At 51.3% G+C, this 12,375-nt stretch overlaps 1 protein-coding gene across 2 annotated transcripts in view; it reads right to left on the bottom strand.

Moving 5' to 3' along the window:
* The window catches only part of ZC3H18 (zinc finger CCCH-type containing 18), a 68,084-nt gene that overhangs the window by 48,017 nt on the left and 7,692 nt on the right, over positions 1-12,375 (bottom strand). The window contains exons 2-4 of one of the 2 annotated variants that reach the window (XM_039459870.2): positions 10,934-11,550; positions 1,714-1,798; positions 774-842 (exon numbers count right to left, since the gene is read on the bottom strand). In XM_039459870.2, the coding sequence (XP_039315804.1) occupies positions 774-842; positions 1,714-1,798; positions 10,934-11,536 (757 nt within the window). In that variant the 5' untranslated portion in view covers positions 11,537-11,550. The remainder of the gene's footprint in view (positions 1-773; positions 843-1,713; positions 1,799-10,933; positions 11,551-12,375) is intronic. The other variant, XM_039459871.2, reaches the window with a different exon arrangement.

The following is a 12,375-nucleotide window of genomic DNA, read 5'->3' as shown; positions in this document are numbered from 1 at the left end:
GACTGGCCAGGCTTCTGAGTCACACTGCCACCCAGAGACCAGAGCACTGCACTGTGACTGGTGCTGATTCGAAATGACTGCCAGTGTGTGTATGTGGAAAGCTTTTCCTCCACCACTTTCATAAAGAAATTTGAGACACTGATGCCATTTATTCCCACACCATTAATGGAAAAGAGATCTTCTGCTTAAATTTAAATTTTCTGAAATACTAACACTGCAAATACCAAAGCTTTTAAAGAACTCTAACAGTTTACTTTCTAAAATGTACTGCATATTTCTCTGCATTCTGAAGAATGTGATGATCTGCGGCTTTAAGTCTGCCGCCACCCACGCAGGCTCTCCCCAGTGGGGGCTCCTCACATCCATGTGACTTGGGCATATCAACTGTCTGTGCTTGGCAAAAGCAAGCATGCAGACAGCACAGGCCAAGATCACACGCCCACAGGAGCAAGCCTGACCTGGGGTTACCGTGGGCCTCACAACACCAAGTCACCTCTCGCACAAGGGCATTCATGGCTGCTCTAAGCATACAGCCTGCCTCTCTGAGTGATGGGACTCCACCGCACCCCCAGGATGCCCTCTCCTGCCTGTCCTCGATGCTCAACCAACTCCCGTGCCTCTAAGGAGGAGGTTCCAAACAGCTCTCTGCCCCTCAAGGACCCCCTTTCCTTCTGGCTTCACAGCTGTGTCCTGGATCCAGGAGAAGGAAGTCTGGCCTCTGAAGCAGGGGGACTTTAAGGTACTGAAGACAGTGAATATAGCGTATTTGGTACCTTTAACCTGGCCTCTGAATGGTATGGAATTGGATATTGGTGGAAGAGTGGACAATGGAGTCACAACATCTGGAAAAGAAGTACAGGAAGCTCTCGTGAGCTTTAGACGGCACACACAGGCTGGCAGTGACAAAGTCATCTACAGGCTTACAGCAAAATTAAGAGAAGGAAAAAAACATCTTCCCACCTATCCAAGGGGAATGCTGAATTACCAGAAATACGCCAAAACTATTGCTGTACACATCAAAGATATTCTTACAAGGTAGAAATTCTCATTTCCATTTCTGAATGCCCCCAGACGTTCATCAGCAAAACAAAAAGCTGTAACATCATCATGCTACGGAGTTCTGCCATATTTTGACATGGGTTAGCCCAGAGTTTTCAGACAAGAGTTTTCTCACACTGCTCCCTGCTGCAGCAACTGAACTCACACCACTCCTATGGGAGAGAGCTCTGCTGCCTTCAGTAGCCATCCCTGGCCATTCTGAAGTCCATTCCACACAAACATACGCTTTTGGCACATCATGCAGGAAAAGGGGCCATCTCTACAGAGTTGGGAGAGATACTAAATCTGGTGCCTAGAACATTCGGCCTTATGAAAAGGATCACTTTGAAAAATGACTGACGCCATCTGCAGTACAGATAGGGGTCTGCTGTAATCGGAAGGGCCTGGGACCATCCGTGTGAGAATGAGAATGACCAGGCTGCTTCCACAAGGTAGTCATTAAAGTGATGAAAGCACCAATAAAAGGGCCTATTGTTCACCATAAATAACGCCTTTGCCACTGCCGCTGCTGCCACCACCACCACCGCCGCCGCCACCACCACCACCGCCACCTGTCCAGTCTGGCCCAGAGAACTGCCTTGAGCAGCCCAGGGCCCGCCAAGGTGAGCCAGGGCCTCGGCTGGCTGTGAGAAGGCCCCACACGCAGACAGTTACCTTTCATGAAGAACCGGCAGGTGGGACGGGGCCTCACCTTCCTGTCACTGGGGTCCTTCACTTCACCTTCTTCCAGGTCATCGTCCTAAAACAGAGAACACCGTCTTAATGTGGGGGAAGCATTTATTAATCAGCACTGCTTTCTCCAGAAGGGGCAGGAAGCTGGGTGTGGGACCTAGATATTGTCATGGGAATTGAATTCACGTCCATTTTCCAAATCTTAGATCCCAGCTCTGCAGAGCAGAGATGATCAGAGCATACCCAACAGCTCCAAGGGTCCCGCCGAAGTGCACTGAAGCGCCAGGGAAAAGCACTGCAGTGCACAGGGCACTGGACAGAGCAGGCTTTCATGACATTTAACAACTCTGGGCAGGAAATGGTAACACTTCAGGTTTGAGAATTTTGAACATTTAAATAAAATTTGGATAACAAAAAAACCAAAAACTTCCTCTACTTTACAAATGTTGGGTAGAGGAGGAGTTGGGTGCCTCGGGGCAGTGAGGCCAGCAGCCAGGAGTGGCCTGCCTAGCTGCTCACCCTCAGCCAGCTCCTCACCCTGGCTGTCAAGTCTTAGAACAACCCAGGAGCTCTAGGCTGGGCCTCACCCACAGGGATTTGGATGCACAGCCAAACCTGACCCTTGCTTGGTCCTCTCCCCAGGCCACCCACTGTCCCAGGGCCTGTTCCCACCAACCTGCAGCTGAGACCCCTCTTTACACCACCCGAGCCCACATGGGCACCAGCTGCCCACCTGACACCCCTGATCCAGGACCATCCAGGATGGAGTACTCATTGCCCTGATCCCAGCCTCTTCCAGCGAGCCCTAGTGCAATGCATCTCCCCGGTCCCATGCTGCCCCTCTTGATCCCTCTCCCCACTGCCTGCACACCACACTCCTCTGCACCACTGCCCTCACACTCAGCCTGGTAAACCCACTTTCTAAGTGGCCTTTCTCAGTCCCTCCTCAACTCCTCCAGCCTTGCTTTACACTGCAAAGAGCCCTTTGTGAATTCCAGGCCTAATCGTCTTCTTCCCTCTTCTCTTCCAGATTGTTCAACTCAGCTCACTTTCAGATGGAAGCTTGTGCCCCCTTCCTAGGGGTGGCTTTCCCTGAGCTCTGTTCACGAGAGGTCCTTGCAGCCCCAGGCCCTGCAGTGCTGCGGCCACACCTGAGCATCCTTGTGCCGACACCACCACCACATGCTGGCTGAACCCTGTGCCCCCCGGGACAGGTCCGCGTCTGCCTATTCAATACCAAGGTGCTGGGTCCAGGCAGTGTCTGGCTCACAGTCAACAGTCCATAATCATTTGCTGAATGAAAAAATGCTGAAACCAAAGCCTGGATTTATAATAGCCCAAAAGTTTACAGCTTAAATATTTAAATTTTTTGCCTCAAAAATATTCAGTTACCAAAAAGTATATTAAGAGGAACAGAAAAGATCCATGAGTTATATCCCTTAAGCAATCCAGCAAAATCACTTTTTAAAGAAATGATAAAAATAGTAATAATAAAGAAATGATCAGAGAAGTCATATTGAATTTATGCCGAGTGACAGGAGCCTCTCTTTTCTGGTCTTTAGCTTGTGTCTTTTTAGTACTCTTGCAGTAATGAGCACTACAGGAAATGTGAACGTGGTATTCTACGTCAGCTCAAATCAAAGCAGAGAACACACTTTCTTTGTTTCCACTAGGAAAACAAAACAACTCATTTGGAAAGTTCAAATCCATTCAAATCCTCCTGCCTTACTTGGACGTGAATGCACAGGAGCCGAGATGATGAGAAGAGCTTTTCGGCATCAGGATTTATAGTAAACACACTAGATCAGATACAGCCTTGTTTCTGCAAAGATGCAACCATCAACATTCACAGAAGCAAGAAAGAACAACACTGTCACCACCTTATGATTGGAGGGAGGACCGTGTAGCTACTGAAAGTCATCAGGACACAGACTAGAGGTGCTTAGCAAAGGTGCAAGACATCCTCGTGACCCAAAGAACACAGACTTGCACCCACACACTGACCCCGCCATCCAGCCTCTACACCTGCAAGGACCAGGGACTGTACATATTGGTGTGCTGGGCTTATGACCCCCCTTTTAGTTAAAAAAACAAACACAAATAATCCATCAATCACTCAGCAATACAATATTGTGAATATCCAACTAACCATCATTTAGCACAGTGGTCTTTTAAATAACAGATGATCACCAAGCTACTTTTTTTTTCTTTTTTTGAGACAGAGTCCCACTCTGTCATCCAGGCTGGAGTTGCAGTGGCATGACCTTGGCTCACTGCAACCTCTGCCTCCGTGGTTCAATCAATACTCCTGTCTCAGCCTCCCAAGTAGCTGGGATTAAAGGTGCCTGCCACAATGCCCATCTATAATTTTTGTACTCTTAGTAGAGATGAGGTGTCATCATGTTGGTAGGGCTGGTCTTGAACCCCTGACCTCAGGTGACCTGACCGCCTCAGCCTCCCAAAGTGCTGGGATTACAGGCATGAGCCACCATGCCTGGCCTCCATGCCCATTTTTAATTCTTACTTTATATGTATAAACAATAAAATATTCAACATTCCAAAATGAATAAATAAATCACGAAATAATGGGTGATTAAGTTAAGTTCTTAAATCTTAGAGTATCATGCAAAAACAACTCAAGAAAGGGATACAGAGCTGAAGTCATCTGAGGCTGACACACTGAGTGTGTGGCACTCAGAAACTCCTTCAGGCCTCCTGGTTTCCTTCGTGCCCAAGGCCTTCTGCTCATGGGACCTGAGCCACGGCAAGTAGGCAACAGAGGACGAGGCTAGCAGCAAATTGGCAGGCCTAAAAAAGGATGACATCCATGAGGCTCTCAGCACACACCATCTGGGATGGGCCAAGTTGGCAAGGACACTGAGGGCGAGTGTGAGGAGGCACACAGGACTCAGTGTACCCAACTGAAGCCGGGTCTCCATGCTGGTACTCTCCGGCTGGTGCTTCCTCACCACAGAGTTAAATATGCACGTGGATCAAGGACACCAGGTTGAGGGCATCGGCTATTCCAATGTTAACAGCCTTTACACAATTCACATGCCGTGGGGGAAAAGGCCCAGGTTCAAATCCTGGGTCCAGGTTGTCGTCACTATGAGTGCGGACAAGTCACCTGACCTGCTAAGCTTGCCTTCCCCTTTGCAGAACAAGGCAGGTGACCCTGGCAGGCTGCTGTAGGCTGAAGGAAAATGCTGCACCGAGAGCCTCTGTGCACCATGCCTTGCTTAAAATATGAGCAGCAAGTACGCAACACGTGAGCCTGAGTACTGGACTCAGAGGAAGCACCTCGCTGGTAATGTGCTAACAAGGATGAACTCTGAGCAATGATACTGGTGACTTCCACTGTCTTCTTTGTACAGCCTCCTCTTTTCCTTTCTTAAATAAGAATGAAAAGACTCTGTGAACATACATTACTTACAAAGGCAATAAGGAAAGGGGGCTACTGCATGGAGCTGCTGTGCCAGAGGAAGGCAAGCCATGGGCCCGGGCACAACCGGGCACTGCCACCCCGGCCAACCACAACCTCCTGAATCCTGGGCGTCTCACCGGTAAGATGGGGGTGAAAATACAGATCTGTCATCCCTCATCTGAACCCTATGGGGCCAGGTGTCTTTTGAGAATTCAGAAATATTTTGGCTTTAGAAAGGTGACATCACAGAGTCTTAAACAGTAGCCTGTGAGGGACACAGCAACCCTGTGCAGAAGTCTGGGACCCCCTCCCACAAGACGGGAGGCACGAGGCTATGAGCAATCTCAGCCGGCCCAGGCCAGGTCTGCCACCAGGTCAGGGTAAGGTTTCAGCTGCGAGAGCCCAAGGTCTCAGGGCTGTGAGTAAGGATGGTGGCCCGCGCTTTTTCATGTGGCTGTGTGGAACACTAACGAAGCGAACTGGCACAGAAGGCCTCTGAGCCTGCTACTGATGCTACAGGGTCCCTTTCCCCAAGTGTGGCAAGGCCGCTGCCATCTGGGCTCTGGCGATAGGATGGGTGCACTTGGATCCTTATCAGTGGCAACCGAGAACCACACTTAGAGAGGAAACCCACAGCCATAAGGCTCATTGAAGAAGCTCTTCTGCAGAAGAGCTCATGTATCCAGACATAAAATGAAAGATGGGTGGGCGCGGTAGCTCACGCCTGTAATCCCAGCACTTTGGGAGGCAAAGGCAGGTGGATCACAAGGTCAGGAGTTTGAGACTAGCCTGGCCAAGATGGCGAACCCCATCTCTACTAAAAATACAAAATTTAGCTGGGCGTGGTGGCAGGTGCCTGTAATTCCAGCTACTTGGGAGGCTGAGGAAGGAAAATTGCTTAAACTCGGGAGATGGAGGTTGCAGTGAGCGGCGATAGTACCACTGCACTCCAGCCTGGGTGACAGAGCAAAACCCTGTCTCTTAAAAAAAAAAAAAAAAAAAAAAGGGAAAAGGAAAAGTAGATTTGAACAGGAGAAAATATTAAAGACCGGCCGGGCACGGTGGCTCAAGCCTGTAATCCCAGTACTTTGGGAGGCTGAGGCGGGTGGATCACGAGGTCAAAAGATCGAGACCATCCTGCTCAACATGGTGAAACCCCGTCTCTACTAAAAATACAAAAAATTAGCTGGGCATGGCGGCGTGTGCCTGTAATCCCAGCTACTCAGGAGGCTGAGGCAGGAGAATTGCCTGAACCCAGGAGGCGGAGGTTGCGGTGAGCTGAGATCAAGCCATTGCACTCCAGCCTGGGTAATAAGAGCAAAACTCTGTCTCAAAAAAAAAAAGAAAAAAAGAAAATATTAAAGACCATGTGCAAAGAAAATGCTCTGAAGTACTTTTGTACACAAGTGAACTGAAAGCCACCAATTATGACAGGAGTTATGTGGCCCACCCAGTCAGAACGGAGCCCGCTGTGCTGCTGGCTGGCTGAGAGGCTGCCCTACAAATGTAGGGGTCCTCAAAGAGATGAGAATGAAATGACATGTGCACCCTACCCTTTCCAAGGGCCAGTGTACTCCAGCAGACGGGAGGCTGGCTAACCAAATGACAAGTCAGATATGAACACGGACCATGGAGTGAGTAAAGGAGCGGGCAGACAGACCCAGGCCAGGCCTCTTAACTGGAACAGCAAATCTGAGCCTTGCCAGGCAGGAAAGCACTTGTCATCTCAAAGCAGGAAACACAGTTCTGGGGAAAGACTAACAAGATGCGTAGGAGAAAGGCAGGAGAGGCCGCCACAGGCACAACTGGGCCGGGGTAGGCTCCACACACTTCGAAGGGGGAAGGCAGGAGCAGAAATAAGGCCTGTTGCACCTGGTCCTGTTCCATCCTGCTTCCTTAACAGGCAGAGACAGTGACTGAAAGTCAGGAGGTGTCAGAGACACCCTCGCCCACACTGCAAATGAGCCAGGTGCTGCAAACAGCGGGCCTTAGTCCGGTGTGGGACCTTTCCTCCTGCCACGCCAGCCAGCGGCCCTTCCAGAAGACACTTGAATCTGAGGGTGTTCTGGCAGCACACCCAACACAGATTCAAGGCCTTAGGCACAAGCTATGCAGTTTAGACATAATTTGTACAAACTGATGTCTCAATCAAGGAAAACTACCCCATAATCAGTTCACCTGTCCCAGCGTCCGAAAATCTAAAAGGGACATGTGCCCTGAGAGAAGAGAAAGCGCTTCTGAAAAAGAATGATCAATCAGGCCAGGCACAGTGGCTTGGCACATTGACTTGGGAGGCCCAGGTGGGAGGATCACTTGAGGCCAAGAGTTCAAGATCAGCCTGGGCAACACAGTGAGACCCTGTCTCTATTTTTTAAATTAAAAGCAATAACAATTAAAAATAAAAATCAAGGAAAAAAGAAAAGAGTGCTAAATCAAATGGCTCTCTAGGCTGTGCCCGTCAGCTGCTCCCAGCGTCTAGTAGGCCAGGGTGCCAAAGGGCAAGCCATGAGGCTGCAGGCAGCAGGGAGTGCTCTGGGCCTGGAAGACCCTGCGGGGATCTGGAACGCTGTGGGGCCTCAGAAACATCCATCTGTGAGGGTAAAGACCCAAGCACACTTCTTCCACAGAGAAACGAGCAGGCAGCTGACCTGACACCAGGGCTCTGTTTGAAGGCAACGAGGAAAAGCAACTTCTAGAATGGACACTTTGCACCACATGCAGAGGCTGCTGCTCTCCAGGGACGGAAAGGAAAGGGGACCTGGCCAAAGGCCTGGTGGGAAGAAGACTGCTCACGGACCTGGCGTACCCCAGGGCTCCCAGTCCATCAGAGCAACAGCCAGAGACAGGGAGCGGGGTGTGGTGCAGGAAAGCAGCATGGCCTCTGAGAAAGAGAGGCAGGCACAGGAGGGGTGCTTGGTGCCGACGCCAGAGATGAAAGAGCAGACAACAGGCTTGGACTGAGCCTGAGAGGAGAAAAAGCTGCAAGCAGCCGAATGACAGCTCTTCATGCACAGGATGCATGCACCTCTGTTGGGTCCTTTACGCAAGGGTGGAGGGCTGATGCTGGTCTCATGATCTCCCCTCCATCTGTGACTGGCTCTTGAGTGTGGACCTTCCATTCACTGCCACTTCACATTACAAACGCTCTCACCTTCAATGTGCCCCGGGCAAGTGGGATTCCTCTACTGACAGGCTGCACACCATGTGTCTCCCTTGGGAGACAAGGGAACCAGCCAGGTAGGCTCCAGTCTTAGGACAAATGTTCTTGGGACTCGGGGAAGCAGCAGGTGTGAGCTCACGTGCGCGCGCGCGCACACACACGAGCCTATGTCACGACAGAGAGGGAGGTGCAACAGAGAAATAGCCTAACACACACACACACACACACACACACACACACGAGCCTATGTCATGACAGAGAGGGAGGTGCAACAGAGAAACAGCTTACCCAAATGTTGAGGTCAACACATAAAGGATGGAGGAGGTTGGGATGCCACTAGGTGTATGAACAAGAGAGACCACAGGAGCACCTGGGGTAGGCAGCCCAGGGACCTGAAGTCAAGTGTGCTATCGTGGGGGCTCAGCCCACCATCCACAGCTCTGCCCGCCTTGGTTAAGGCCTGCTGGCCCCATAGCAGAAGCCACCCCTGCTCTGCCCAGTCACACTCATCATGGGACAGAGCAAGGTCCAACTAGCTGGCGTCCAGGAGCACAGACCAGTCGGGGAGGCAGGGCGCCAGAGGCAGTCTGTGCTGTGGGAAGAAACCTGCCTCCCCGGTTGCTGAGGGAGCTGTGCTGGGGTTTCTGCAGCAGCAACCCATTTGCAACTGTGGGTCCCCTCACAAGATAGAGCCAAGCAGGGCAGGCATGGTCTAGATGGGCAAGAATGGCATTTTTCTACCAGGAGCTGTGTCTAGGGGAAACCAGCACATCCAGGCCCTAAGCAGCCAGGGCCATTCTCTAGGCCAGCTGGGCTCAGGCTCAGTCAGCCCATGTACTGCAACACCCGTACCCACAGCCGCAGCCTTTCAGGACCACTGCAGGGACGGTGGACCTGACTCATCCATCTCCCCCAAGACTTATCGGTTGGCAGCCAGTCCTCGTAAGAGGAACTGGAACATGCCAGAGCCCCGGGTGCATGGCCTGCTGCACTCCCAGTGGCGGTGTGTATACAGGGCTATTATTCACCAGGACACCGAAAACTCAAACTTGTGGGCAACCTCAATCCAATCCGTTCACCCAAATCGACGAACCTGAGTCTCACCGCATCTCCTTCCTCTCTGCCAGCCCTGGGTAGGTCTCCTCTTGCAAAAAGCACCAGCTGAGGAGAGCACTTCCTACACTTAGTTGTGAAGAGATGAAACGCCTAAAATTCTAAGCCTTTAAGCACATACCTGTCCCATAAAGTTAGAGGAACAATACTTCAAACCCTGTAAATTACTGAGCACTGTCACAGCCATCAGCTATGGCCAAGACACATTCGAACACGGACTGTACGTGCAAACCGACATACCAGAGAAGCGCTGCACTCACCAGGCGCAGCGGCTCATGCCTGTGATCCCAGCACTATGGGAGGCTGAGATGGGCGGATCACCTGAGGTCAGGAGTTTGAAACAAGTCTGGCCAATATGGCAAAACCCTGTCTCTACTAAAAATACAAAAATTAGCCAGGCATGGTGGCAGGCTCCTGTAATCCCAGCTACTCAGGAGGCTGAGGCAGGAGAACTGCTTGAACCTGGGGGATGGAGGCTGTGGCGAGCCAAGACGGCACCACCACACTCCAGCCTGGGTGACAGAGCAGACTCTGGAAAAAAAAAAAAGGCACTCAAGGCAAAACAGTGGTTATACATCTAAACGACAACCTTTACCTGCCTCAACCCAGAACATCAAACTGCACCTTTCACTGCAATCACTCCCCTTCCCTGAAATCCTTAAAAAAAAAAAAAATGACAACAAAACCAGTTCAGTTCAGCTGCTCTGTCCCTTGCTCAGTTCCTTTCAGTTCAATAGCTCTAGAAAGTATCACTCAGGAGGACTTTGGGCTCTTTCTCCCAAAACACTCATAACTTTTCCAACGGGATCAACTGCCAAGAAAAGCCCATCTACCCATATCTCAGATCACAGATAACAGTACCTTCCCCTCCACCTGAAAGCCAGATTAATTCAATGTACAAAGACATGTGCTGGCTTTGTCAGAAACTGAGGCGCTGTGACACACAGCCCTGTGGACCCAGCGTCCACCAGCCTGTTCAGGGCATGTCCAAAGAGGCGTGGCCCAGCAGGTGTCCTCACCAGAGGACAGGCTCTAGGGCCAACGTTAAAATGCCGACAAGAACATTCAGAACCAGACGGAAACTTTCCTCAGTCTTTTCGGTCCAAAAACATGACAAGAGTGGAAACCCATGCGGTTTCTAGTTGAACACTAACTTGAACATCACTCAAAGACGGCAAAGACTCGGGAAGACATTACTTCTCCACTCCTAGAGCCTAAAAACACTGGGCACTTGGCCTTTTACTACAACTCAAGCAATCCCAGTAGCTGGCCGGCCAGGGGCCACGGAAACCCTGCTGCCAGTTTCTGGAGCTGCCGACTCTCATACTTGATTTCTGGGTCTTCCTTTCCAATCACTTTGGGACTGGCCCCCAAACAAGCCTCTCATTCTCCTGCACGCGTGTCCCGCCACCATCTCTAGTGACAAATCACCAAGTCAATCCCATGAAGTCCCTCGCTCCCCGAACCACCAGACACCCTGCAACGCGCTGCTCCGTCATACTCACGTCTATTTCCCCGTCATCGATTTCTCCGTCGTCGTCGTCTTTTTTTTTCTCCTTGGCAGCCTCCAGGGATTCCTTTTCTCCCAGACTCTGAACGCCAGCCTGCCCCTCCTCCCCAGGAGCACCTTCACCCTTCTCGTCATCCTCCTCGGCCCCAGCTTTCTCGGCCTCATCCTCCTGGACGGTGGGAGCCGGCTCCTCCGGGACCTCCTCATCGTAGTCTAACTCATGCTCATCCAGCTCCCTGGTGACTGACGAGGCCTCATCCCTAAGGTCGCTTGTCCGGTCTTCCTCCCCTTCGTCCCCCTCCTCCTCGCACGGGGAGCTGATGGGGCCCCGGCTCAGCTCATTCACCTCTGAGTCCTGGTCTTGGGATTTAGGCTCACTTGCCTGGTCCTCCTCGTCGGAACGATTCTCTTCCTCCTCCTGGCCTGGCCCCCTGGCTGCACTTTCCTCATCCTCCAAATCAGAAGCCCTCACCCCCACTCCGTCCAAATCCTGATCGGACCCGCTGTCCCTCAGAATGTCATCATCCGAGAGCCCCTGTGGCTGTTCTTCATCCTCTGGAGAGCGAGGATCCCGCTCAGGGCTCTCGGCCACATCCATCGGTACCCACGGTTCTGCAAAAGAGAGAACACAAATTTACAACCTTTAGCAAAATGGTAAACGAACCTTGTCCTCATTTTTCTGGCCTTGCTTGGCCCCACATGACCCTGCTCCAAGTCCCACACTCCACTCTGCAGAGAAACACAGGCCACAGCTCCACTCCATGAGGCGAGACTCTGCTGGGCTAAGCTGGATGTTAAGTGCCTCCCGTTTTTAGCAATCGCACAAAAGGAAAAGTGGCAGAATGAGATGTAGCCCGGCACAGCCCTTCCCCACTCAAGAGCAGCACACACGAGTTCACATAAAGTGAGCAACAAGATACAGACTGCAAGGGACAGCTGTCTGAATTCTTTTTTTTTTTTTTTTTAAAGACGGGGTTTTACCATGTTGGGTCAGGCTGGTCTTGAACTCCCGACCTCAGGTGATCCACCTGCCTTGGCCTCCAAAGTGCTTGGATTACAGGCGTGAGCCAATACGCCCGGCCTGTCTGAATTCTCTTTTTTTTTTTTTTGAGACGGAGTTTCGCTCTTGTTACCCAGGCTGGAGTGTAATGGCACGACCTCGGCTCACCGCAACCTCCGCCTCCTGGGTTCAGGCAATTCTCCTGCCTCAGCCTCCTGAGTAGCTGGGATTACAGGCACGCGCCACCATGCCCAGCTGATTTTTTGTATTTTTAGTAGAGACGGGGTTTCACCATGTTGACCAGGATGGTCTCGATCTCTCGACCTTGTGATCCACCCGCCTCGGCCTCCCAAAGTGCTGGGATTACAGGCTTGAGCCACCGCGCCCGGCTGAATTCTTAAGAGTATTTACTTTTGAAATTCAAAATAAACTGTCTT

This window comes from Saimiri boliviensis, chromosome 1 (genome assembly GCF_048565385.1).
Source record: "Saimiri boliviensis isolate mSaiBol1 chromosome 1, mSaiBol1.pri, whole genome shotgun sequence".
Lineage (NCBI taxonomy): Eukaryota > Metazoa > Chordata > Mammalia > Primates > Cebidae > Saimiri > Saimiri boliviensis.
This window is presented reverse-complemented; position numbering and strand designations above follow the sequence as displayed.